This window comes from Pteronotus mesoamericanus, unplaced genomic scaffold (assembly GCF_021234165.1).
Source record: "Pteronotus mesoamericanus isolate MK-2021 breed Mesoamerican mustached bat unplaced genomic scaffold, CSHL_Meso_final contig_25, whole genome shotgun sequence".
NCBI lineage: Eukaryota > Metazoa > Chordata > Mammalia > Chiroptera > Mormoopidae > Pteronotus > Pteronotus mesoamericanus.
This window is the reverse complement of record NW_026555105.1, coordinates 17,495,934-17,522,414: the sequence shown is the minus strand read 5'-3', so window position 1 is coordinate 17,522,414 and position 26,481 is coordinate 17,495,934. Positions and strand designations below refer to the sequence as shown.

The 26,481-nt window shown below is 48.5% G+C and overlaps 1 protein-coding gene across 1 annotated transcript in view; it reads right to left on the bottom strand.

Annotated features, from left to right (window-relative positions):
• LOC129070921 (fer-1-like protein 4) overlaps positions 1 to 26,481 on the bottom strand; it is a 32,333-nt gene that overhangs the window by 755 nt on the left and 5,097 nt on the right. Inside the window, exons 14-42 of the mRNA XM_054574147.1 lie at positions 26,245 to 26,431; positions 25,269 to 25,627; positions 24,753 to 24,861; positions 24,390 to 24,561; positions 24,176 to 24,296; positions 23,662 to 23,762; positions 20,179 to 20,266; positions 19,981 to 20,097; positions 19,254 to 19,406; positions 18,135 to 18,288; positions 17,881 to 18,005; positions 17,321 to 17,455; positions 17,023 to 17,196; positions 16,449 to 16,565; positions 16,193 to 16,354; positions 13,063 to 13,258; positions 12,892 to 12,950; positions 12,672 to 12,803; positions 12,011 to 12,053; positions 11,820 to 11,920; positions 11,595 to 11,732; positions 11,379 to 11,495; positions 4,493 to 4,620; positions 4,133 to 4,303; positions 3,552 to 3,706; positions 2,807 to 2,967; positions 2,168 to 2,253; positions 905 to 1,003; positions 446 to 687 (exon numbers count right to left, since the gene is read on the bottom strand). Of these exons, the coding sequence (XP_054430122.1) occupies positions 446 to 687; positions 905 to 1,003; positions 2,168 to 2,253; positions 2,807 to 2,967; positions 3,552 to 3,706; positions 4,133 to 4,303; positions 4,493 to 4,620; positions 11,379 to 11,495; positions 11,595 to 11,732; positions 11,820 to 11,920; positions 12,011 to 12,053; positions 12,672 to 12,803; positions 12,892 to 12,950; positions 13,063 to 13,258; positions 16,193 to 16,354; positions 16,449 to 16,565; positions 17,023 to 17,196; positions 17,321 to 17,455; positions 17,881 to 18,005; positions 18,135 to 18,288; positions 19,254 to 19,406; positions 19,981 to 20,097; positions 20,179 to 20,266; positions 23,662 to 23,762; positions 24,176 to 24,296; positions 24,390 to 24,561; positions 24,753 to 24,861; positions 25,269 to 25,627; positions 26,245 to 26,431 (4,102 nt within the window). The remainder of the gene's footprint in view (positions 1 to 445; positions 688 to 904; positions 1,004 to 2,167; positions 2,254 to 2,806; positions 2,968 to 3,551; positions 3,707 to 4,132; positions 4,304 to 4,492; positions 4,621 to 11,378; positions 11,496 to 11,594; positions 11,733 to 11,819; positions 11,921 to 12,010; positions 12,054 to 12,671; positions 12,804 to 12,891; positions 12,951 to 13,062; positions 13,259 to 16,192; positions 16,355 to 16,448; positions 16,566 to 17,022; positions 17,197 to 17,320; positions 17,456 to 17,880; positions 18,006 to 18,134; positions 18,289 to 19,253; positions 19,407 to 19,980; positions 20,098 to 20,178; positions 20,267 to 23,661; positions 23,763 to 24,175; positions 24,297 to 24,389; positions 24,562 to 24,752; positions 24,862 to 25,268; positions 25,628 to 26,244; positions 26,432 to 26,481) is intronic.

The window sequence follows — 26,481 nt, the reverse complement described above, 5'->3', positions numbered from 1 at the left end:
TGCAAGTCCAGAGCTCGGTTAGGCAGGCGATCACGGTCTGTCTGGGCCATGGGGGACAAGGCAGCACAGTGGGATTTAAGTCAGGACATCAGAAATTAGAAAGTGGTGGTCAGTATCCAGCTATGGACCACACACCACAGCCCCCAATGAAATAGGGTCAAGCCCTCTGCTAAAACAGGCACTGAAAGCCATGGCCTCAGAGTCCAGAGCAACCTGAGCTGGAGTCAAACCAGAGGACTGAGTCAGGGACTTCGGGTATAGACGGAGGACACGGTGCTCGTGGCTGAATAAATTCAGTAATTAGGCCAGAGAGCAAAGGTTAGTGACCTAGGGGCTGACATCCAGGATCCCGGGCTGTGTTAGGGTAGGGAACCAAGGACCAGGGAGGCAGGGCAACAAGGGCAGAAAACTGGGCTCGGCTGAGGTGGGAGGAAGACTTCAGTACCAAGGAAGTCGTTGGCAGAGACGCGGTCGTAGTCCCAGACCTGCAGGGCCAGCACTGCCGGCTGCCGGAACTCAGCCTCCTCCAGGGCGAAGGGTCCAGGCCGGCGCCGGATGCTCACCTCCCGCTCCGTGGGCAGGTAGTCAAAGCGGAACACGAAGCGCCAGTTGAAGTTTCCCTCCCCAGTCAGGGAGTTGAAGTGCACGTCTGTCTCCTGCTTGTCATGCTCCAGCCCCTTCACCCAGCTGGAGCCCAGGGGAACGGGGAAGGGACCGGCTGAGGGGGTATCAGCCCGGGCCAAACCCAGAACCCAGCTTCCCCCTTGGCTAGCCCATCCAGCCAGCTCCAGGCACTTTAGAGGGGCCTAGGGACAGGGCTCTGGCTCAGCCCGAGCGCCCAGGCCCCAGTGTGCAATCTCACCTGAGTACACAGCCATCTGTACAGTCCAGCGGGCAGGCCTACCTTTTCACATAGATGTCACTCGACATCTCTCCAGTGAGTGGGTTCACATCATCCAGAACCACATCCTCCGTGTTCCAGATGATGACTCTGAGCTCATAACTGGGAGGTGTATGAGGGGGGCAGGTTCAGATTCTTGAGGGGAATCCTGAGAAAGGTGGCAGGAAGCCAGAGGGACCTGGGCCAGGGCCACTGACATCCACTGAGTACCTGAGGTGTGCCTGGCTGGGTGATCAGGATGCCTGTGGTCTTTTGAGGGGCAAGCATCACCCCATCCGCTGTGGACCACTGTGGCCACAGCGATGGCACCGGGGACTGTCTGCTGACCCAACTGAGCCAGCAAGGTTCTCCCTCCCATAAATTTGGAATCAGGACCCTGAAAAGTTGAGCTGTGTAGCATCAGATGAGAGCTGGAGCCATGGTAAGCCAAAGTGGCGTGCAAGCTGAAGTTTTGAGGAGCAGAGTGAACAGAGAAAGTCAGCAGAGAAAAATGGGAGGCAGAGAGACACTGGCAATGACAGCATACAGCCCCTGAGGGACAAAAGGAGGGACTGCAACACTCCCTACCTCAAATAGTCCTGCCCTTGGCTGTCGTGGGGTTTTCTGGATATGTTTCTCTTGTCCAGTATCAGTTTCCCCCCTTTGTTGACAGCACCCAGATTTTCTGTTGGTGACCCCCACCCCTGCTACTGTCAATCTGTACGGTTCTAGCAGACCGACCCCCTGCCTGTCTCCAGAGGCAGGTACATCACCTAGGACATCACCCAGAACTGACCCCATGACCAGACCCAGCGGTTCAGGGACCAGCATTTGACCCAAGCCGGCCTAATGAGAGTCAGCCCTGAGACTTTTGCTTCAACTGGAAAAGAAGTGTGTATTTTTCTGCTCAAGTAATCTCTAGTTGGTCAGATGTGAACCTGACTCCATTAGAAGCCACCTTGCCCCTAGACTGTGAAAGTCTCCCCAAGAGTGACACCAAGGAAAGTGGAGCCCAGAGGTGGAAAGGGACCGATTGCTGACAACATCTGAAATGCATACACACCACGGAACTCTGCCCATTCTAGCTCAGGGCACAGGGGGCTTGTTGGTATTTGGAAGTAACAGACACGCAACCCACAATAGCTTATTTTAATAAGGGGACACTTAATGGCTCACCTAATTGAAAAGCCTGGGTCAGCAGCCTCTGCCTACTTCACTGGGGGCCCAGGCTGTGCTAGTCCAAGATGAGCCCACCCCATAGGAAGAGGGGCCAGGACTCTCTCTCACCTGATTGGTTGCCGAGGCTTGATGTCAACTGGGGGTGGTGCAGGCACATCCCTGGGGAAGATGTCAATCCACATGTGAAGGGATCCCTGGGGACACATGAGAAGTGGCAGCAGGCTGTAGGGTCTTGCTGGGGTCTCCACCTCCCCGAACAGCCCTGTGGCCAGAGACTGTGCCTTGCCCCAGGTGGAGAGAACTGGGATCAAGAGGGCGTGGTTGGGCAGACCATGGGTAATGAGGATGAACGTGGAGTCTGAAATGGAGGTTCTGGGGTTGAAGTTAGATTGGGGGTTCAGGGATGAGGCTCCAGGAGTGGAAGGTTGAGAGTGGAAAGTCAAGTCTGGTGTTCTCAAGATCCAGATCCTAGAGACCTGGGGTCAGGTTAGGAGTGCCCAGTGTGAGCCTTGGTGGCCCAGGGATGGGAATCCTCCAGGACCAGGGTCGGGGGAGGGGGTATGAGGTCCAGGATGGAGGTCCAAGACTAGAGTGTGGATGCCGGGGGCCAGGATTGGGAGCCAAAATCAGAAGCGGCAATGTAGTGCCCAGGTGGAGTCCTTGGGGAACAGGTATCCTGGGGCCCCCAGGTCCAGGACCAGCTTGGAATCCTGGGGCTCTGGGGTTGGGTGCTGAGCCCTCCCTCACCTGCAGCAGCCCCGGGCTGCGGGGATGGTAGAGGGGCCGCGTCTCTACATGCTCAGGTACCAGCTGAATCCCAAGACCTGGCATCTCCTGCCAGCACCGCAGCACAAGTAATGCCTGGGCCTCCTCAGAGACCTCACTTGCCACCTTGGGGCCCCTACTACCTGCAACAAGAAGTGTGTGCTCTTGGGTTCTGCACATCTCCTGACTCTCCTTCCTTCTCCCCCTCACCCTTCAATAGAAGCTCTAAGCTGAGGCAGCTGCTGTGCTGGACAAAGTCCATGCATTGGGAGGGCAAGTCCACAATGCCCAGAATGTGGGGGGCGGTGTGCTGCTATCACAACTCTTGCCAGTGAAAGCCAGCAGTCAGGGGGACAGTGGGATTGGAGGAGCTGTGGCCTTTGCACAGACACTGTTTAGACACAGCCATTGATGAGACCTGAGCTCAATTCTACAAGTATATTCTGTTGTATGGGACCCCCTTCGGGCCACCCTGTGTTCTGAGAACTTGATTAACTATGGCCCTGAGGAGTCCAGTTTGGTTCTTTGGGGGATCTCATGCTCACCAGCAAAGACCATTTTCTCCCCACCATCCAGGAACCTTGTTCTTACTCAGACAAACTCACCTCCTCTGTTTGCAGAAAAGCAGGCTGTTTGTGAAGCACACTAGACTGGGCACTAGGAGCCCTCTGTACCTTATTCTACCACCTTGCTCCCTATGGCCTGTCCAGCAGAAAGGGGCTGGTACCTGGGAGCAGGGTCTCAGGCGGTGTCAGAAAGACCTTGCTGCCCACCTTGACAGCCCCGGCTCGGTATTCAGGGGCGGGGAGGCCACAGCGTTGGCACAGCCCCGCCAGGATCTGTGAAGGCCGGAATGCATCACGCCAGGCATTGTACCCGTCCCTGCAGGCAGAAAAGGAATATGCCCCATTTGGGGCCAGTGATGGACACAGCTGGACACAGGGGCAGAGATGGGGACCCTTAAAGGCATGGGAGCCAGGTTCATAACCCTGACAGAAGGCAGCTCAGGCATCACTTATGGTAACCATGAAAATAAAAAAATGTATACCAGGTGCTCCTCGGAAGAAGATATTGATATTATTACCTCCATTTTGCAGATGAGGAAACTGAAGCTTAGAGAGAAAAAGTGACTCATCAGTTGCAGGATCCCAATTCCCAAGTCAGGTCTTGACCACTAAGCTATAATGTCTTGGTCACGGGGAAGTCCCCATCTATGAAATTGAAGGGTCTGCAGACACTAATGGAAACGTGACCTTGAATGTCTTTTGTAAGACTCGGAATGGCTCCTGAGGACCCTGTCAGACTTACACGTCATACTGGGAGGCCAGTCCACAGTTCGCCCTGTGGTGGCTATAAAATCGGTTTTCCAGGTCAATGTGGGTCTCCCCGATGAGGTCGTCAGAACCCACGAGGTCGTGATCAAACACAGCCACGGTCAGCTCTGGCTCAGCAGGCAGAGAGACGCTGAGCTCCAGGACCCTGAGCAGGAGGGAGAACGGCTGAGGTCGCCTCCATGTCCCAGGAGGTGGTCTTATGTGGGCAGGGGTTGCAGGGATCCCAGAAGCCTCTGTCCATTCCCCCACCATCAGCACATAAGCTGCCTGAGCAAGAGCCGGACCACAGGGCCATAGGGTAGAGTTGATTCCAAAACCCCGGGCCCAGCCTTACTCTCCAAAGATGGGGTTCAGCTGCTTGGGGATGTAGCGCTCCTTGGTGTCCTGCCGCTCCCGGCCAGCGCTCACCACCACATAGGGGTCTGCTTTGCCATTGGGGTCTGCAGGAGCCAGGTTGGTAGCCTAGGCGGACAGCATGGAGTGGAATTGAGAAGTGTCATTGTGATAACCCAAGGTTGCCCGTGCTGAACCTAATAGATTGAATGTAAGCAGGAAGTTACCAAGGGAAGATCTCCCATCAAAAGGAGTTAACTAGAGGTTCTACCAAATGACTTTTTATTCTCTTTGAAGTTAATTGTGAAATAGTTTAGACATATAAATCAGTATAACAAAAATATAATGAAACAAAGTATGTGGGAAAATGTATAAGGGCTTATTAATGTGTAACTTTCCATACTGTTTGACTTGTTTTTTACAATGAGCATAGTTTAACTTTAAAATGTTTTAACTACATGAAAGAATAATACAATGAGCATATGTGCCCAGCTTAATTAAAAAAAAACCCACCACTACCAACAAATGGGAGCCCCCTAAATTCCCTTACCTGACTGAATGCTCTTTCTATCACTGGCATAGCCAGGAGCCTTTACTGGGGGTTTATCACACACAAAAAAAGTAAAAATATACATGAGTCTCTAAGCAATAGGTAGCACCATATTGTATGTTTTTAAACTGTATGTATTCAACTTACTTTTACTGTTTTGATAACTACATAATTTAGTAAATGCATAACATGCATAAATTATTGAGGTATAATTTATGCACAGCAATATATTTTTAGTCATTTTTACGCTCTTACTTGCAATGTATGGGAGTTCCAGGTACTCCACATTTTTACCAACACTTGATATTGTCGATCTTTGTTATTTTAGTCATTGTAGTGTATGTGAAATTGTAACTCATTGTGGTTTTAATTTTCATATCCCTGCTGAAAAAGCATGTTGAACATCTTTGCGTGTGCTTATTGGCCTTATGTAGATTTTCTTTTGTGAAGTAACAGTTCACATCTCTTGCTCTTTTTAAATTTTCATTTTAAATATTACTCTTTTAATTTCTAAAAATTCTATCTGGTCCTTCAAATTTGCTGTTTATTTTTAATAGTCTCTTGTTCCTTGCTCATTTTCAATTCATTCCTTTATTTCTTTACACATTTCATATATAGTTATTTGATGTTCTCTGTCTAGTTACTCCAATATCGAGGACCCTGGGGATCTGAATCTATTGTTATTTTTGCTATTCTTATTCAGGATGGCTTGTTTCTTTGTCATCTGGTACTTTTGAACAGGACTCATGCTTGGTTGAACTCATCTTGAAATGCAGGTGTGGTCTGCCAGAGAGGGCTTGCTTTCACCTTTGCCAGTTTCCTGAACAAATTACTAACTTGCACCACATTAAATTAAATCCTCCAGCTGAGGTTTGGGGATTACTCCGATGGCAGGAACTCAGGCTCAGAGCTGCATTAGAGCCGGTCGTGGACACGAACGCTTATTGGAGGCTTTTCCCCCTCTAACCAGTGCCAAAGTTAAAACAAGCAAGTTTCCTTCATGTCCCCTTCTGCCTTGCGGGTTTATGTTTTTGTTTATCCTCATGCTGAGTGTATAGATTTGGGGGCTTTACATCATATAGGGCCTTTCACTCACACTGCTCTCCCGCGGTAACCCCCAGCTTTACCCTCTGTCCTCCCTCCCTGTCAGCCTTCTATAAGGAAGCTGAAGCCCCCAGCGTCAACAGTAAGTTACTGTTTGTTGAGTGAAAGCCAGCATGAGCACTCATCTCCCTAGGTTCCTGTATTAACTATATATTTTTTTCTTTTTCTTTTCTATGTTTCCTTATTTTACGTATTCTTGATGTTTAGTGTCTGAGGCCTTCTGATCCTGGAGAGGCTGCCCTTCCCAGGGCTAATTCCCAGAGTTAATGAACAAGGCACCTGTTAGAGCACCTTTTATATGCAAATTAACCACATTTTATATGCAAACTAACCAATCCAGAACCCATAATCCAACCCACCTCCTTCATCTAGCTCTTATACTTCAGGAAGTAATGATATTCCTCTGCTCTCATCATCTCTAAAACCAGGTACCAGACAGCCAGAGACAGCCCTTCTCCCCCGGAACTGGCAGGGACTATTCAAACTAGCCAGTCCTAAACCTGCTTACCCTGCCTTGCCTTGCCTTTCCTGCGGAAACCACAATAAAGACTCTGGCCCTGGCATTCCCCTCTGCACTGACCCTGCGTGATGAAGCAAACCCCCTCCTCCTGGGAACTGAGACAGACTCTCTTCTCAGTGGCGAACCATCTCCTGACCCATCAGCCTCATCATACATGGACAAAAGCAAAATCTTGAGTAGATTTTAAAATAGATCCTGCTTTTACTTTGATCTTTATTTTTTTCCATCTAAAATCCCCTACTTAGAAGCACAGCGCTGCATTTTTTAAAATGCTTTTAAAATTCCATCCAGCCTTTTTAGCTTTCAGTGAGCAATGCAGGCTTTAACCCTCAGGATGTGCCCTTCTCCTTTGAGAACAGACTCTGCCGCCCCTGAGTGATGCTCTCTCCCCACTCTGCTGCACACATGACTTCATCTACGCAGCTCTTGGGCACTCTTCCAGCCTTCCTGGTGGTTTGCTGCTTTGTTTTCTTTTTGAAGATTTTATTTACTTGTTTTTGGTTTTTTTTTTAGACAGAGGGGAAGGGAGGGAGAAAGAGAGAAACATCAATGTGTGGTTGCCTCTCATGCGCCCGCTACTGGGGACCTGGCCCACAACCCAGGTATGTGCCCTGACTGGGAATCAACCCTTGGATTCGCAGGATGGTATTCAATCCACTGGGCCACACCAGCCAGGGGTTTGCAGTTTTAATGAGCATCCTGATTTCACCATCATTAAAAGCTGGGTTCTTTTGTTTTTCTCTTTGTTTTGGGCCTTCGGGAAGACAAAGGGGAAACGCCCCTCTGGTGCCATGTTCCACAAACTGGGAATTATCCCACTTGCTTACTTCATTCACATTTATACTGGAAGATTTATCCTTGTAGATACATGTTGCTGTAGTTAGTTCAATTTAACTATAGTATTTGAAAGTACAAAAAAGCCCCTTCAAGCCCTCTTTACCAGAGCTGGGTATCTCTCTTTCCTTGAGCCTGTCAGGCATAATTAACTGTTGTTTCTCTGAGCCTCTATTCTCAGGACTGGAGAATCACTAAAGGTGTCCCCCGTGCAAGTGTTTTAGGAACTTATACAAACAGGACATATCAGACTGGAGCACCTGGACCCTGAACCCAAAGATAACATCAAAACAAACTGAAGCCTGTACTATCAACCAGAGACATCCTGATTTACAGCTAATTGCCATGATTGCCCAGCTGCACTCTCCTTTCCCTTGATCACCCAGTAAACACTCACAGCCTTACATTTCATTGCTGGTTTATGTCTTCATGCCCAGCCCCTTTCCTCTCTTGGAAAGTGAATAAAAATTTTCTGTCTGCATTTTCTTCCCTTTGTGAATTCTTTCACAGCCTGTGGCACTGGCTACCCTAACTGTAGTTGTTATTTGACTAACATTCTCCTCTTCTCCTCTCTTCTCCCCTCCCCCACTTCCCCTCTCTTCTCTCTCTCTCATTATGTATATTTTCTTACTTAGCAACACTTAAGTTATTTCTAAATTATTATTACTACAAATAATGCTAGAATGAGCAATTCTTATCTGTTTTCTTGTACACATATGTAAGAAATTCTCTAAGATTATATCTAGAACTATAATTACTGAGCATTAGCTATGAACATCTATTTTAGCAATAGAAGCAATATTGACAAATTATTCTCCAAAGTTGTTATATCAGTTCACATCCTGTGGCAGGAAAAATAATGCCACTTCCAAAACATCCACCTATGAATGTGTTAACTAACATGGCAAAATAGACTTTGCAGATGTGATTAAATTAATGATCAAAAAATGGAGAGATTATCCTAGAGTGTCCAGGTGAGCCTAATGTAATCACAAATGTTCTTATAAGTGAAAGAGGGAGACAGGAGGGTCAGAGGAGAGATTCGAAAATGCTCTGCCTCTGGCTTTAAAGATAAAAAAGCCATGAGGCAAGATACACAGGTGGCCTCTAGAAGGTCAAAAAGACACGGAAACAATTCTCCTCAACAGCCTCTAGAAGGAGTGCAACCCTACCAACACCTTCATTTTACCCCAGTAAGATCTGTTTCAGACTTTTGCCCTTCAGAACTGTAATAAATAAATTTGTGTCATTTAAGTCATCAAGCTTGTAATCATTTGTCACAGAAGCAATAGGAAACTAACATGCATTTCCACAAGCACCAGGGCAGAGTCGCACAGCTTCTCCAGCCCACATTGGTTAGCACTTCTAATCTTGCCATTTGAAGGTGGGGAAATTCGTTTCTCATGGTTTCAATGATTTGTATGTCCTGATTACTATTAAGATTTAGAAGTTTTCATATATTTATTGGCCATTGGAGTTTCTTCTTTGGTCAGTTTTCCTATTTTTTTTCTCAATTTTTCTTTTCTTTTTTGTGTGTGTCTTATAGGTTTGCGAGAGTTACTTGAACACTAACCCTTTATTGATTATGCACTAAGTAAGCCCCTTACCCATCTGCGGCCAGTCCTATCATTTACTTTAAGTATTTATAGATGCCCACCAGTTTAGTCTGAATGTAGTCATGTCATTTGTTTCCTAATGTGTAGTTTGTACCCTTACATATTAAGAAAACTGCCACCCACCCAAGATCACAAAGATATTTTAATATTTCCTTACAAGTTTGCTTTTCATAATCAAATATTGGGTTTAGCTGGATTTTTTGTGGATGCACTAAGTTAGAAGTCTAATTTTCTTTTTCCACATGGATAATTGATTTTTACGGGGCCACTTATAGAATAGTCCCATCCCACCCCACCTACTTCATCAACAGTGCCAGTTCTGGCAAACTTTTCCATCTATGTCTGTGTCTGTTTAGTTAAATCTGATCCTGTCCCATTAGCCTAGTAATCTATTCCCATACCAGAACCACAATGTCTTAACTGCTATAACTTTATAATCAGTCTTGTCTCCCCATATTGTTCTTTGAAATTGTCTTGGCTATACTTGGCACTTCATTCTTGCATAGAACTGTTAGAATTATTATACATAGCTTGTTAATTCCAGGGTAGCCGCTCTTACCCTCATGCCGGGCTTATGGTAGACATTGTGCTATTTGAATGCTGCTCTTATCTCATTTTTTTCCTACCTCTTTACCATTCACCCTTTTTAGAGAACCAATCTCTTTAGTTTTTAGATTATTTTTCCTGTATTTCTGGTGTACAAAGAAGCAAATATGTAATTTCTTGTATCTCCTTTCTTTCATAGAGAGTAGCATAATATAGGTACTCTTTTGCACTTTGCTGTTTTCACTTTATACTATGTCTTAGAAATCACTCCATATCAGTTCATAGAGATCTTCCTCATTCTTTTTTATAGCTGCATAGTGCTCCATTGTGTGGACATACCATTCTGCTATACATGGGCATTTAATAAGATTTTCTTTTTAATAGTCTTCCATTTTTAGAAATTTTATTTGATTATTTTCAAGGATTCCAAGTCACTTATGATAGCCTCTTGTTCTCTGCAAAATATTTTAAAGTTATTTTACATTTCTAATATTTGAAAATTCTAACATCAAAGCCTTTAGAGGTTTATTTCTTTTTTTCCTGAAAACTTTTCCTGATAGATTGTTTTCTTATTGATTGTATTTTACAATTCAGGAGTTTGTAAATTTGGTTATCTAAATCTATGGAACGTGTGAGGTCTGATTTGGGATCATTTTAAGCCAATCTCTCAACTTTTGAGTTTTCTGGACTAAATAGATAATATCAATTCAAGTCTTAAATCAATGTGAGGACAAAACTCTAGTAATAAATTCTCAGGGAAGACATTTTTCTCTATTTCCCTCAGTGGGAACAGAGTCTGAGGCAGACCTCACAGGTTCTTCTCCCAGAGAGTGGGCTTCCTAGTGGCCACTGTCTCTGAAAGCAGAGTCCTTCTGGGTACTGCTTCTGGCGAGGGTCTTGTTTGTGGCTTCCCCCTTGGGTAGGCTACGAGAACCCAAGGCCTGGGGTCCAGGTGTGGACAAAACCTCTTAGACAACCTGAGCTTCAAGGCTTGTCTTGGGATTCCTGTTGCCTCTTCATCTAGGGCCCACTGAGAATTCCCTGTATTATGAGCTTAGCATTTACTTAAAAGGTTGTTGATCTAGCATTTCTAGATATATTATATTAGGAAGTTATTTCAGACCATCTAGTCTGCAGGAAGCAGAAGGTCAAGATGACTCCTAGTATGTCTTTATGCAGTAAGATTCTTAGATTTTGGTAGAAGCGTGACACAGGACATTTTTTTAAAATTCCGTCTTAGTCACAATCCCTATATTTAAACCAGATAAAAGTACACCGTCTGTTCTGGTGCTGGCAGTGACGGGCAAAACAAACCCCCTCCTTCCTCTCACTCTCTGAGGTGCTGTTAAGGGAACTCCAGGGCCCCGCTGAGTGCCACATGGGAACTGCAACAATGGAACGCCCTCTACAAAGGTATGTGCCCACAAGCCATCATGAAGCTTGGGATTCAGGGCTGTGCTCTTCCTGGAATTATACACCCCATTCCGTGGGACTGGAACTACGAACAAGGAGTCAGAAGACCCTAGCTCTAAATTCTGGTGCTGCCATGAGCAAGCTTTGTGACCCTGGGGAGGCTCTTAACTTTGTGCCTAAGATTCCCACCCTCAAAATGAAGAAGGTGGACTCTGAGTCCTGAGGTTCCCCCCGAATCCTTCAGTATATAAGCTTCACCTATGTTACCTTCCCTTGGAGGTGTACTGGGCTGATGGATACTCACCTTTACGACATACACTCTGACCAAGAGCTTGATGGGCCGGTTTTGTGGGATCCCCCGGGAGATCTGGGGCTCTGAGAATGACACTGCCTCTGACTCAGGGTAAATGAGGAAGGAGCCCTGGAGCAGGAGGAGGACAGACAGCCCCGGTAAGAGAGTCTTCCTCCCACATCCCCACCTGAGCTCCTGGTCCCCACTTTGTTCCTTCTTTAGCCACACCTTAAACTTGCCCACCAGGTGCCCAGACCCTTCTTCCTCTCCTTCTCCATCCTGACCCCCTTGCCCTCGATACAGGGGAAACACATTCAGCCAGTCTTCAAAGTGGTTAAACTCTTCCTCCAGGGAGCTGTTGTAGATCTGAAAGGCAAGGGCCTCGGTGGCAGCCCAGTGTCCAGAATCCAAGCAGAATCCCAGCAGAATCCCTTCTCGCCAAAGCCCAGTCACCTTCAGAGTGGCGATCGCTTTCTTCAGGGACATGGAGCCGCTGACTTCAGCCTCGCCCTGGTCTTGGGCTTCCCCATCCACGGAAGTGAGGTTGCCGCCATCTGGGAACAGCAGGGTGCCCCAGTTAGAAACACTGATGTCGGGGGAGGAGAGGAGACAGAGAGCAAGAGCAAGAAATCCAAATTTCTTACCTAAATCCCCAGGATCATCCATTTCATCCTCATCAAAGCTGGGCTGAAATCAAAGGTCAGGTCAGAGATTCTCCCCCAACCCTCACCTTCTTAATCTACTCGTTTTCTGAGATGAGCAGTTGGGGAAGTTCAAGTTCCCGCTGAGTAAGCTGCTTGCATTTTAAAGGTTTTAGTGTAGCCTCTAGTCCTGTGCCAGGGAAGACAGGAACCCCAGCTCTGTGTGTCTGCTGAGCACTTGAAATGTGGCTGGTCCAAACTGAGATGTGCCGTGGATGTAAAATACAGATTTTAAAGACTTTGTATAGAAGAATAATGTAAAATATCTCATTATTGATTTTTTATGATAGTTACTTGTTAAAATGATTTTTACATGTATTAGGTTAAATAAAATATGTTATTAAAATTAATTTCACCTGCTTCCTTTTTTATTTTTTAAGGTAGTTTCTACAAAAGTAAAATTATATGTGAGGCTCGCATGATATTTCTTTTGGACAACACAGCTCTGGATGAAGGAGTTAGTAATCCCAGGATTCTAGAACTGAAGATGAGAAAAGATGACTGTAATGAAGAGGTGTGAGCTCCACATTCGGAGAGACGCTTCCTCTTGCCATTTACCCTCCTCTGCCGCCAGCCCCCGCCCTGGGACCCTCTCTGCCGCCACCTGCCCCTGGAGCTCCTGCTGCGATGCGTAGTACTTGGACCACCAGTCAAGCTCTTCAGGATCTGGGATGTCCTCCTCCAGCTCGGGGCCTTGATTCAGAAGGCCTCTCAGGGGGAGCTTCTTCAGAGGAGCCTGAGGAAGAGAGAACTCAGCACGCCTGACCCAGTGCCATCCCTAGCCCTGCCAACCCCTCCCCTGCACATCTCCCATTCCCCGTCACCTTCAGGAGCCGCCCGGACATCCCTGCTTCAACCAGCGAGGGATCCAGGGACTTCTGTCCTGGGAGAATGGAAAGGAGACCAGGAGGGCTGGTCAGAGGGTCTCCTGGAACCCTCTCAGCCTGGAGGCAGAGGGGCTTCGGTCTGGTGGCCCCCAGGAGAAAGGCCCTTACCTTCAGGTTCCTTGGGCATCAAGTCCCCTGTCTCCTCTTCTCCTTCCTCCTCAGGGGGATCCTCTTGACCCCGGAGTGTAAATCGCATCATGTGGGGGACAATGTGGGAACCCACGAGGACTGTACGGCCAAAAGCCCGGCGTTCAATTACTAGGATGCTGAGGGGGGGCTGCAGGTAAGGCTGCTCTGGCAAGTCCTAGAGGTGGAGAGAGAGGACCTGTGTCTCTGAAGACTTTGGGAGGCGGGAGAGGCAGTGGCAGAGACAGGCGCAAAACCACACTGCATTCTTAGCCCAGCTCTGTCCCAGCTCATTGGATTATCTGGTAAATCATTGCCTTTTAAGCCCAATTCCCAGTTTAAAAAAAAGACACAATCCTGGATTTGAAAGACTGTTGTATAAATGACACAATGGATACAAAAGTATTTTGGATGGTACAAAATGCTCTCAAAAACTATGGGGTGCTTGTTATTGTTATTATGTAAAGAGCTAATGCTCAATTTGCTAATATAAATTTAGAACTCTAAAAATATGTATTCCTTTTAACCCACAAATTCCATATCAATCAAGGGATCCTAAGGGAGGGAAACAATAATTACAATACTATATTGCTGGGCTTATTTTACATACTTGTGACAATTATGCATGAAGGAGGGGGGAAGGAGTGGAGCCATAATAGAGAAAAGTTTCTATATTTTACCATACCTAAATTAATATTAATCTTAAGTATATTGTAAAAAGTCAGTATGCATAGTGTAATCCCCAGAGAAACAACTAAGTAAAAATCAACAAAGGAGTTAAAGTAGTATATTAATAACTATATATTTAACACAAAAGAAGGACCCTAGCTGGTGTGGCTCAGTGGATTGAGTACCGGCCTGCAAACCAAAGGGTCACCAGTTCGATTCCCAGTCAGGGAACATGCCTGGGTTGTGGGCTGGGTCCCCAGTGGAGGGTACGTGGGAGGCTACCACACATCGGTGTTTCTCTCCCTCTCTTCTTTCCTTCCTCTCTCTTTAAAAATAAATAAATAAAAATCTAAAAAAAAAGAAGGTAGTAAAGGAGGAACAAAAGTATGAGACAAATAGAAAACAAATTGCAAAAAAAATTGCAAAATGACAGATGTAAGCCCAACCATATAAAAAATAACATCAAATGTAACTGTATTAAATACTTTGATCAAAGGGTAGAGATTGTCAACTGGATTTAAAAAAAAAAGAAGAAGAAGAAGAAGACGCAATTAGCTCTGGCTGCTGTGGCTCAGTGGACTGAGTGCCGGCCTGTGAACCAAAGGGTCGCCAGTTTGATTCAAAGTCAGGGCACATGCCTGGGTTGCGGACCAGGTCCCCAGTAGGGGTGTGTGAGAGGGAACCACACACTGCTGTTTCTCTCCCTCTTTCTCTCTCCCGTCCCCTCTGTCTAAAAATAAATAAATTTAAAAAATAAAACAAAATAAATTTATATTTAAAAAAATATGCAATTATATCCTGTCCAAGAGACATTCTTCAGACAGACACATGTAGATTGAAAGTAAAAAAATGGGGAAAGATATGGCATGCAAACGGTAACCACGGGAAACAAAATTTGCTATACTATCAGAAAAAATAGATATTAAGGCAAAAATATTTTACTGGAGAAAAAGAGGAACATTATAATGATAAACAGGTTAATTCATCAGGAAGCTAACAATTATAAACATATATGCACCTAACAACAGAACCTCAAAATACAAGAAGGTAAAAGTGACAAAAAGAAAGAAAGAAACAGATAATTTGACAATAATAGTTAGAGACTTCGGTGCCATTCTCAATAATGGGTAGAACAACTAGACAGAAAATCAGTAGGAAGGCTTATTTAACTCTAGCAATCAACTTGACCTCATTGACCTCTGCAGAACACTCCAATCAACAACAAAAGAAAACATTTCTTTTTTTAAGTATACAATGGAGAAAGGAGTGTGCTATGAAATGGGAAATGTGAGGAAATGGCCCCTGGAATGTCAATGAGCAAAGTGCTTTCTGTTTCATCATCTTATCTCACAATAAAGTTTTCAAATTGAAAACTCCTGCATGTGGAACAGGATCAGGAAACAGTGTTGGATGTTTTGTTGTTGTTGTTGTTTGCCTCCTTGCAGTCTGGTACCACTGTGCTTTGTCCATCCTGGTCACCCCCCCGACACAAGCACCGCACTTTTCAGTTTACAAAGCCCTTTCACCAAGATCCTGCCTCTCATTGGCTCCTCATTGCACTCTTTCCAAGAAGATTTGGTGTTTTCTTCAATCTTTTTTCTTTTGTACTTGTTACGCCCTTTTACAAATAAACAAAACACTCAAAGCTCAAATAAAACGAGTGATTTAACAAGCTCCTAAGTGACATTGCCAGAACTGGACTCCAAATTCCATACTACAATAGTTATAAATTACACAAAGAATGTAGTTTTCTTCTTAGCCCCTGGTGTCTCAGAGGCTACATAGATTCCTTCAGACTCATACTTCGTAACACTTGGCTAATCTACTCATTCAATAGAGCCAAGAGAATACCACCAGTTCAGGGATTTATCTAGGGATCAGCAAACTATAGCCTGCAAGCCAAATCTGGCCCAGTTTTTGTAAATAAAGTTTTACTGGAACACAGTCATATTCATTCATTTACTTGTTGTCTATGAATGTTTGCATGATACAATGACAGAGTTGAGTAATTGCAAACTTTAAAACTATGTGGCTTGCCCTGGCTAGTGTGGTTCAGTGGACTGAGTGCCGGCCTGCAAACCAAAAGGTTGCTGGTTTGATTCCCAGTCAGGACACATGCCTGGGTTTCAGGTCAAGTCCCCAGTTCGGGGTGGGTAAGAGGCAACCAATCGGTATTTCTCTCGCACATCGATGTTTCTCTCTCACGCTTTCTCCCTTCCTTCCCCTCTCTCTAAAAATAAGTAAATAAAAATCCTTTTTAAAAAATAAAAAATAATAAAATACTGTGGCTCACAGAGCCTAAAATATTCACTACCTGATTGACCCTTCATAGACAGTTTGGTGACCCCCTGATTAGTCTAAGATAACCGGCCCGGAATTCACCATCCCGCTGTCCTCTCTCACTTCCCAGCCCAGCACTCTCGCCGCCCTCTCATGCCCTCACCACTGTCAGATGCCTGACGAGCTCAGTGAAATTGGGGCTCTCACGGTAACTGGCCAGGACCTCAGACTCCACACGTCGCCCAGCCACCTCCAGCACAACCTGGGGCTGCTCCACCTCAAACAGATGCACACGGCCGAGGCCCCTGAGACCCCAGAACAGCACCTAGGGTGGGGAAGTAGGAGATTCAGGCACCTGCACCTGGCAGAGGGGTACCCTGGTGTGGGGGAAGGCGGGAGATGTGAGTGCCTGGGGCTACCTCAACATGGAACTCCCTGAGCACCGGGCGCACATTGGGTGGCAGGAATAGGCGTTTGGAGAGAGGCTCAACCAGGGGTGTCAGGTCCTGGGGCTCCACATCCCTGGGCACTGAGGGCTGCAGAGGGCAAGAGGTCAAAAGTCAAAGAGGAATCAGGTCAAAGGAGGGAAATCCTGGGCTCTGAAAAGAAAAATGAAGAGTTGCTGGTGAAATATAAACCCAGAGGGCCTGCCTGAGCAAGGCTGGATTGGCAGGAAGGGGGTGTCTAGGAAACAGCCACCTACAGGAATGATGGGTGGGTGTCTGAGGCATCAGGATCAATCCACAGCCTGGGTCCTCTGGGACTGGAGGCCTGGCGAGGTGAACCTAGGGTATGTCTACTTCTCCTGTTCCCTGGAATCAGGAGGTCCAGTGAGGTGACCCCGGGACATATCTGCAGCCTACATTCTCTTGGGGCACGAGACTCGGGGTAACCTTGGTACATGACCATGTTCTGTACTCCCTGGGGCTGGACCACCTGATGAATAGCAAGAGGAATCCACAGCTCATGCCAGCTAGGCCACAGCACTCTGACCTCAAGCCGGCCACTGTAGTCCAGTTCAATGAGTTCGAAGGTGGCGATGAGCTCTCCAGCTGCCCGGGACCCCTTCCTCAGTGGGAAGAACTGTAGCTCAGGGTGTTGATAAGGGTCCTCCATCAGCTTTACCCTCGGGGCAGCCAGCGCCCTGCCCAGGAACACAGGGGGGCCCTGCAGGGGGCAGGCCAGGGAGGACAAAAGTGATAGACGCTCAGGAGCTACAGGAGAGGCATCAAAACAAAGGAGTGGGGGTGCTCAGGGGCAGGAACCCCAGGGGTGCCCAGGCCACACTTACAAACTTATTGTGGTCAAAGACATTGATGATCACTAATGGAGGCTCCTGCTGCAGGTGCTCCCTCCTCCCGTCCACGATCAGCTGATCGAACACCAGGAGCTCGTCCCACAGGGGGCTCAGCGTCTGCTCCAGGACCTTGGGGGCCATGCAGGGAAGGAGGCGATGGTAGGAGTCAGAAGAAGTCCCCCAACCCACATCCCAGGTGAGCATGGCTGCCCCAAAGTAATACTTTAAGTAACTTTATCACAAAAGGACTAAAGAATGTGAGGAAGATGACGGCAACCTTCAGACTGGTGTTGAGCCTGCCCTTCCAGCCCTCGCCTCTCCTCACTATCTGCCACCCTCGGAGCTTGTCTTAAAGTCAGCAGCAGAAAACAACTCCTTTCCCCTAGGACCCTCTAGTTCTACACCACCCTCTAAATCAGAGCAGCCTGATCCAATATTCTGTCTTCGAAACCCAGGATGGGAAGAGAGATTTAGGGCCCAGGGAAAAATGCTCAGCACCCACCAGACCTTGTCACCCAAAGCCCCTCCACCCGCACCCTCAGCCCAGCCCTCACCCGTGTGGTCTGGCATTGGGTAGAAATGAGGACTCGAGCAAAGGGGTCCGAGAGCCCACTGTCATCTGCTGCCAGCACGCCTCGGGCCTGGTACAAGTGAGCCCTGAGCTGGAAGTAGCTGAAGTCTGGGGTGGGGGGAAGGAAAGGGTTATGTTTGCTCAAGGGACCACGAGGGTCCCCGACCCAGGCCCCACCAAACCCCGGTGAGCATCTAGCCGCACATCTGGGGCCCACTGGTCACCCCCAGCGCTCACCATCCCGGTGCAGGCTGTGGGGCAGCCCGGTGGGAGGCTCAGGCAGCAGCTCCTGGGGAAGCTCTGAGGTGCAGGCCTTGGCCTGCTTGCCCAGCCCCAGCCACAGGAAGAGCTCCAGCTTGGCACAGACCTCACCGGGAGCTGCCCCAGGTGCCTGTTGTGGAGAAGAGGCATGTTAGGGCCCAGTTCTTATATCCCAGAGAGATCAACAGCCCTGCTCCCCCGGGGAGTACCCCTAGTCTCTGTACTACCAAGCTACACCCCAGCTCCCTCATCCAAAAAGCATTCCCTGTGCCTCACCCTTGGACCCCGCTTTATGCGCGCTACCCGATACCCCATCAACCTGACACTCCCTCTTCCCCCAGCCCAGCACTGCCCCCCGCCCCGTACCCGACCCCCACACCACAAAACTACACTCTGAGCTCTGCACTCCCATACCCCACGCTCACCCTCTCTGTCCTCTCATCCCCAACACATTTAGATTCCCTGTCCCTTATCCCCACGCTCACAGCTTCTCACCACTAGAGATCCTTGTGCTTATCTCTCCCAGTGACACCTCCTCTAGAAATATTTTTGCCTCAAACCAGCTATACTTATAAGGAACTAATTAATCACTCTCCTGTCATTTTCATTACCTTGTCCACCAGTCAGAGCCTCGTCAGCCAAAGGGCCAAGTGCAGGCTCAGAGCTGACAAAGTTTAGTATTTACCTCACATCAAAGCTGGCCTGGGTAAAGGCACGATGTCATTTTGGCTTTTGGATAATTGAAAAGAGTTTGGGTATACTTTTAAAATAATTAAAACTTGTAAAAAATTAAAATGTTTTAAATTTTTAAAAAAGATTTTTATTTATTTTCAGACAGGGGAGGGGAGGGGAAAAAAGAGAGGGAGAGAAACATCAATGAGTGGTTGCGTCTCAAGTGCCCCCTACTGGGGACCTGGCCCGCAACCCAGGCATGTGCCCTGACTGGGAATCGAACTAGCGATCCTTTGGTTCGCAGGCCGGCGCTCAATCCACTGAGCCACAGCAGCCAGGGCAAAATGTTTTAATTGTTTTAAAAATTAAAATAAATACGAGCCTCCCCCCACTCCAGACCCCAGCACCCTCACCCCCACTCACTGTAAGCAGCAAACTCTGGATCTTCCCACAGTGCTGGCCTTGTTCTTCCTCAACCACAGAGAAAAGCACATCCTGGGCTGGGATCCGGGCCCAGGCCACCCGGCGCCGCCCACTGAGCATCCAGACCAGCACGTCTGGGAGGGGTGGCTGGGGCTGCAGGCAGAGAACTGGGTCACCGAGGTGGATTCAGAGCTGAGACCACCTGTTCCCAGAGCTTCCAGCAGACAACACACCAAATATCCACCTCCAGCTGAAATTACCCATCTTTTAACTCTATGTACTTTTCCCATTAGATCTTTGTGGCTTGGAGATAAGCAAAGTGTTTTCATGCAGGCAGCAGAAAGCCAAAAGCATAAAAGTTATAGGTTATACTTGATCAAAACTTTCTGGAAATATATATTACTTTCGCCTCTACTGTTTTTCATATGAAAATTCAGGCATATAAAAAAAATTTACAAAACATAGGAAAAGAAAAAAACCTGACCCATGGCGAAGAGAGGAAATAATCATTAGAAATAGACTACACAGGTAACCCAAATATTGGAGTTATTAGACAGGGACATTAAAAGAACTATGGTAAAAATTCTAAAGGATTTAGTGGGAAAAGTACACAGAGTTAAAAGATGGATAATTTCAGCAAACATATGAAAACTGGAGCCGAACAGATATCTGGAAAGCTTAGGGGAAAGAGTATTTACAGTAGAGAAATTGGTGGGTGAGGCATTACCTCTTGGGCCAGGAAGCGCAATTTTGCCAGGAGCTTCTTGGCCAGTGCCACCTTCTCTTGCACGTTGCCCTGTCTCAGGCCCCATAGAAGGCGAAGGCCTTGCTTTGCCAACAGGTTCTGGAAGGGCAAGAAAAGAATGTGAGTGGAGGACCCCTGCTGGGTCCCCAAGAACCCCCTTCCCAGAGGCCCCGCCCATACCAGGCTATGCACCAGCAGTTTCCCTCGGCACCTATCCAGGGCGTTGGGCCGCGTCATTGTCCTGCGCTCAGCACTGTGGCAAAATTGTCTGCAATGAGTAGGAGGGGACGAAGCAGGTGGGAGTCAAAGGAAGGAACACTGACCCTTAAGGCCACTTCCCCCAGGGCCGGCGTTCCACACAGCCTCTCTCCGTCTTATTCTCGTAGAAGGGCTCTTCCTCAGCCAAGGAGGGCTTCTGTATTTGGACCACTCCCAAATTCTTTGCGGTCTGCCTCACCTCCGAGCCCCAGAACTCATTAGTATTTAACTATCTACTACCCTGGCTACTAAAAGTGTGGCCCTGGACCAACCGCAAGGTATTACTTAGTTAGAAATGCAGAACGCCAGCCTACTGCACACCTGCTACCATAATCCACATGTTTACACCCTGGGAGATCACGTGCACATTAAAGGCTCAGATGGGCTGTGTGTGACATTTCCAACAAATTGACCAAAGCTAGCTCAACCATTACTGGCCCAAATCAAGCTCATGATTTCCAATGACTACGCCCCCCATTAAAAAATTCTGCTTTACTCCAAAACTTTAGAGTCCTTCTTCACTGCTCCTTCTTTCTCTCACACTCCACATCAGTCCATCAGCCTGCAATTTAGGCTCTACCTTCAAAATATATCTGGAATCTGACCACTTTTCTCCTTTTCCAGGACCACTGTACTCCAAGCCACCATCCTTTCTCACCTAGGATTATTGCAGCAAACTCCTAGCTCTCGCCACTGCCACTCTTGCCCACTCTCCTGCAGAATATTCTCAATACAGCAACCACAGTGATCTTTCCAATGCTTTCCAAACCATTTCACTCCTCTCCAGAAGTTCTCATCGCAGAAAAAAAAACCCCCCCAAAAAAAACAAGTTTTTTAAATGGCCTAAAAGGCTCTACATGATCTGACTTACTTTATCTCCCTGCCCTCATCAAACATTACTCTCCTCTCGTGCACAGCCCTACTGGCCTTTTTGCTCCTCTGTGAATACACCAAGCCCATTACCATTTTAGGGGCTTTTTTAAAAAATAACTTTATTTTTAGAGAGGGGAAGGAGGGAGGAAGAGAGGGAGAGAAACATCAGTTGGTTGCCTCTCACATACCCACAGCTTCATTACCACAATGTGCCTGCTCATGCATCACATCTCATGCAGTTTTTTTGGTGAGATATCAAATCACCCAGGGAATTCAGGCCCCCTACAGCCCAGATTCGGTGCCCTGCACTTCTGGCTTTTCCCAAGACCAATATCACCTTTGAAAGGGAAGAGATTTCAGAGCATCAATGAGATTTAGAAAAATATGACAGGACAACTAATGGTGATTGGGAGAACCTATGAGGTCCCAAGGTTCCTACTTTTAAAGGGACTGGGGCATCATTGTCCTATGTACAATGTTTCTTGTATCTTGTATCTTTTTCAATAACTGCCTCTGTTTTTCATAGTATGTGGCTGGATATTTTTGGGACAGGGCTCATTGTATACATGGACACATGGAACACTTAGAGGTCAAGAAGAGAGGGAGCCAGCAAAATTGACAGAAAGAAATGGCCAGGAAATCAGGAGGAAAACCAGGGGCATGAAAATAAACAGCAGAGATTTCCAGGAAGGAGGGTGGGATCAACTGTGTCCATCGACACTGAAAGATTAGGTTGAGGACAGAAAAGTGATTGCCTACGACCATGTCCTTGGCTGAGTCTTCCTCTCCCACACTGGCTCGAATGCTGGAGTGCCCCAAGTCCTCACATCGTTCTTTTCTCTGCTCTCTAGAGGATCTTATCCAGTTCCATTTATGTATTCACGGCTCCCAGTTTTTCCTTTCCAGCCTAGTTCTCCACAGAGCTCCACTCATATAGCTAACTGCCTAGCAGACATGTCTACTTATAAGTCTAATGGACATTTACCTCAAAGTCAACATGTCCAAAAATGAACTTCTGATATTTCCTACAATCCCATCAGACCTTCTCTTATTTTCCATAGCTCAGTAAATAACACCATCTATACAGTTGTGCAAGCCAACATCTTGGGAGCTATTCATGACTCTTCTTTGCACATTTTCCTCATCCCCTATACCTGTCCATTAGCAAGTCCTAAGGTGTCACCTCCAAAGTCCAAAATTGCTCTTGAATCCATTCATGTCACTCTGTGTCCACTGCAACTACCCTAGATACGATTCATCATCAGTCCTCTGGATTTTTACCATGCTTTTTAATAATCTCCCTGCTTCCTCTCTTATATCATCCCTCACCCACTGATCCTTTTTAAGGCTCAGTTAGAGCATATGCCTTCTCTTTTCAAAACCTTTTGGGGCTCTCTCTCTCTCTCTCAGAGTAGAAGCCAGGGTCATCGCAATGGCCTACGAGGCTCCCCCGTGCCTCTCCCACCATCCTCCTCCTTCCCCGCCACGCACCCTCCAGCCTCCTCTACTCTGCTCACTCTGCCGCAGTCACACTGCTCCCTGGATCCTCCTCAACACACCAGCCATGCTTCATCTCGGGGCCTTAGCACGTGCTGTCCCTTCAGCCTGGAGCAGCCTTACACACATGGTTTGCTCCTTCATCTTCACGTCAGCTTCACAGTGGCCGTCCATCGCCATCCTTTTTAGGATTTCAACACTTCTCTCTAATGTTTCCTTTCTTTGTTTTCTCCCTAACACTTATCCTTATCAGACTTCTTCAATTTCTATCTTTCTGTTTGCATGGTTTTTTATGTATCCCCGTCCAGCCTCCACGCCCGGCAACACCACCAAAATAATTAGTTCTAGGAATTTTTGTGGGCAAGAATGCTTCTTCTCTGCTATTCTTGTGCCCAAAACGGTGTCTAACATAGCAAGTGTCATAAATATTTATTGAAAAAAATGGATGACTAACTTTTTTGAGAAAAAGATCAGAAAAACCCTGAAATACCTGGAGCAGGTTATGGAGTTCAGGTCAGAGAAGGTCAAAGGTGAAAAGAAGTAGAACAAGTTGAAGGGGTTACACAATGACCTGGTAACTAGGGACCACCTGAATAATCCCTCCCATAGGGCAGAGGAGATGAAATCAAGGTCACAGCCGAGGCTGTGGGAGCAAGGGCACTTCCTATACTATAGCAGGAAGGGAATAGGGCCGATGGATGCAGAAACTGGCAAAAGTAGGCTGGATGGAGGGAGCTGAGGCTTCTATTTGATCTGTGAAGCAGGAGAAGAGGTCATTAGCTGGAACAAGTATGGAGGAAAGGAGCAGGGGACATTAGAGGAGGGGGGTGAGGCATAAGATTCTAGGGGCGTGCAAAAGGGAGTTTATTGGAGGGGACTGGCCTAACCCCCAATAATTTCCATCTAGCTCCCTCCATAGGGATAATTCATCTCCTTCTCATTCTTCTGTGAGGCTAAGTAAAGGCAGCATCCATCTGCCCTGGGTCCAAACAGCCGCCACTCTGGAGCTGGCACAGAGACAGGTTCTCTGCTCACCTGCTCCCAGCCACCAGCTCTTCCAACGTCTGCTTGAGTCGTGTGCAGGCTCTGGGCCCTGGCCTGCGCTGCAGGCTCTCAACCTCCTGGAGTCCCTGGTCCTGCACAAAGGAGTGGAACGGTCAGAGTCACGAGGGTCCCAGACTCCGAACTCTTGTAGGCCACACCCCCATCCAAGGACCCCGCCCCGCCCGCCTTTGGCTCCAAGGGGTTGGTGGATCCGTTTTTCTAGCACCCACTGACTCCACGCCCCTGGGGCCAGAACCAACCATTAGTTTTACTTTTGCTGGCGCCTTTCCGGGTCCAACAATTCCCGATCCCTGTCCTTCCACAATTCTGGCCTCCTACGTACACCCGTGCGCTGTGCTCTTTGGCCCTCTGGGCCTGCCCCAGGTAGGTGCTGGCTCTCTGGTACTACCCATTTAGCCCAGCTCCAGAGCTCCCTTCAAAACTGCGGTCTCCTGCATGTCCCAGTGTCCCAGCCCCTCCCTGTGGGCGCCCGCCTCATTCTCACCAGCCTCTCGGCCACTTTCCGCACACAGTTACTGCTCCGCAGGCGCCACGTATGATCCTCCCAGCGGCTCCACACGTGCACACACGGCTTGCGGTGACGCAGGGACAGGCAGAGGTATGGCCTGGGTCGGGCGAAGAGCAGAGGCTGTGAAGTGAGGTCCCAGGCTGCTGAGAGGTCCCCCAGTATCCTCCTTCTAGACACCAGGAGCACTCACCCACTGCCATCCATGGGTTCAGGCCTCTGAGCAGGGGTCCCCGGCTCCTCCTCCACCAGCCTGACTCCCACCTCCGGCTCCAGCAGAGGCTGCGCCTCCCCCTCCGCACCCTCCATTCCCTCCGTGGTCCTGGACCCTCGGCCCAATTGCTCCTCCCGGCGACCTGCGTGACCTGGCCAGAGCAGCAAGGGTCAGTAGGCACCAGGCTGAGGGGCAGACCCTTCCCTCGGCCCCCTCTGCCTCAATGGAAGTCAGAGTCTACCCCCTGCTGAGGTTAACTGTCCCTTCCAGGGGCCTTAAGTCTGGAACAAGAATGGCCAACCCCAACCCTGTGACCCTCAGGGGTTGCACTAGACCACGTACCAATGGAAATCTCGAAGCTGATGGGCTGGGAGGCCATGGCAGGGTCAATCATGGTGGCCTCGAAGAGCACACCGAAAAGAAGGAAATCTTCACAGGGTGCCAGGGCATTCTGAGAAAGGCAGATCAGGCCGGAGTGAGCCCCCAGTCTCCCACATTACAGCCCAGTCTAGGTTTAGCCAAAATGCCCACAGAAAGGTATTGTAACCAAGGCCCTAGAAGAGTCACTGCAGGTATCCTCCCTCCCTCTCTGACCCGTGCAGCCCCAACCCACTGGACTCAGGGCCTAGCTCTCTCTGGCCTATCTCTGAGTGACCAGCCCCACTGCTGTCACAAGTGTACATTCACAAGAGCACATATAGATACACTGTAGGCTTCACCTGGGCCCCTACATTGAGACATCCCCCGCCCCCCGCACACACACACAAACCCCACTCCTGGGTTTCATGCCTTGGAGCGAGTTACACACACTCCAGAGCTGAGGGTGATCCTGCTCCTTTGCAAAACCCCAGCCCGCACCTCTGGCAGTGGGAGCAACTCCTCCACCTCCACCTCCATCGAACTAGGAATTTCAGGTCCACCAGCATTGGCGCTGGCATCCAGGTGCTGCTGAATCCCTGTTGGGGTCTGGCCCTGCTTGGCTTTCTTCTTCTTTCCCATGAGCTTGGACAACCTGGACCTTTGTGAGGCCTGGAGAGGCTCAGGTTCAGCTCTGCCTTCCAACACCTCCATGGACACAGCCACCAGCAGGCGGCCACGGAACCAAGCGCCAGGGCCAAGGCCTTCGTTGAGACTTTGAAAACCATCCCGGAGTCCCCCATTGGGGGGTGAGCCATAGAGAGGTATCCAGGCCGGACCGAAGGTGGGGTTAAACCCCGCTGGGGGAGGGGGGCGGGGGAAGGAAACAGTGTTTTGGAAGGAAACATGGGGCTGGTGGACTCTAAGTCAGTCTATACACTACAGCCTTATTTCCTGCAAGTTCAAGGTGAGGGTGGGGGTCAGATTGGGTCGCTGGGAGGTAAGTCTGCACAGAGCTGCGGACCACCACCTAGGAGCCCTTCTAAACCAGCTCAGCTCCGAAGGCCCTGCGGACCGTTGGTGTCTAGGCTCCAGGAGTGGGCGGAGCCCAAACCGGAGAGGTGGAGTCAGGATTGGGGCGGAGCTACAGGTGATCCGTTTTGGGGTAAATGGATAATGTGGGCTAGTCTTGTTTCTGTGCGTGTAAATCTGTAGGGAGCACAGGTCTGAAGTAGTTACTGGATATGCAGCTGTAGTTAGGATTCTGTCAACAGAGCCAAACCGAGGGTGGGCTTTGTAATCCGGGAGGGGGAGGAGGAATAGGTGAGTCTCCGAAGGGAGGAGCCGTCACGGAGCACAATTTGTCCTGTGGGGTGGACTTGGCTTTCTAAACAGAGGATGGGTTTTGCCGTGGGGGCCGGACCCAGGGCAGACAGGCTACGGGTGAAGGCAGCGCCTGTTGGCCAGAGGCACTCACCCGCGCGGCCCGGGTGTGAGATCTGCCTCAGGTCCAGCACGTGCGTGGCGAGGGCCACATCGACCAGGGGCGCGTCATCCCTCAGCTGCAAACGAAGGCTGCGTGTCAGTGGCGGGAAGAGCTCCACGAAGCTCAGCTGCTCATTCCACTCGGGCGCCTCTGCTTCTTCACGCACCGAGGTCTCGCCCTGAGCGGGGAGACGAGGACAGGTGGAGAGGGGTCAGTCTGGGATAAAGG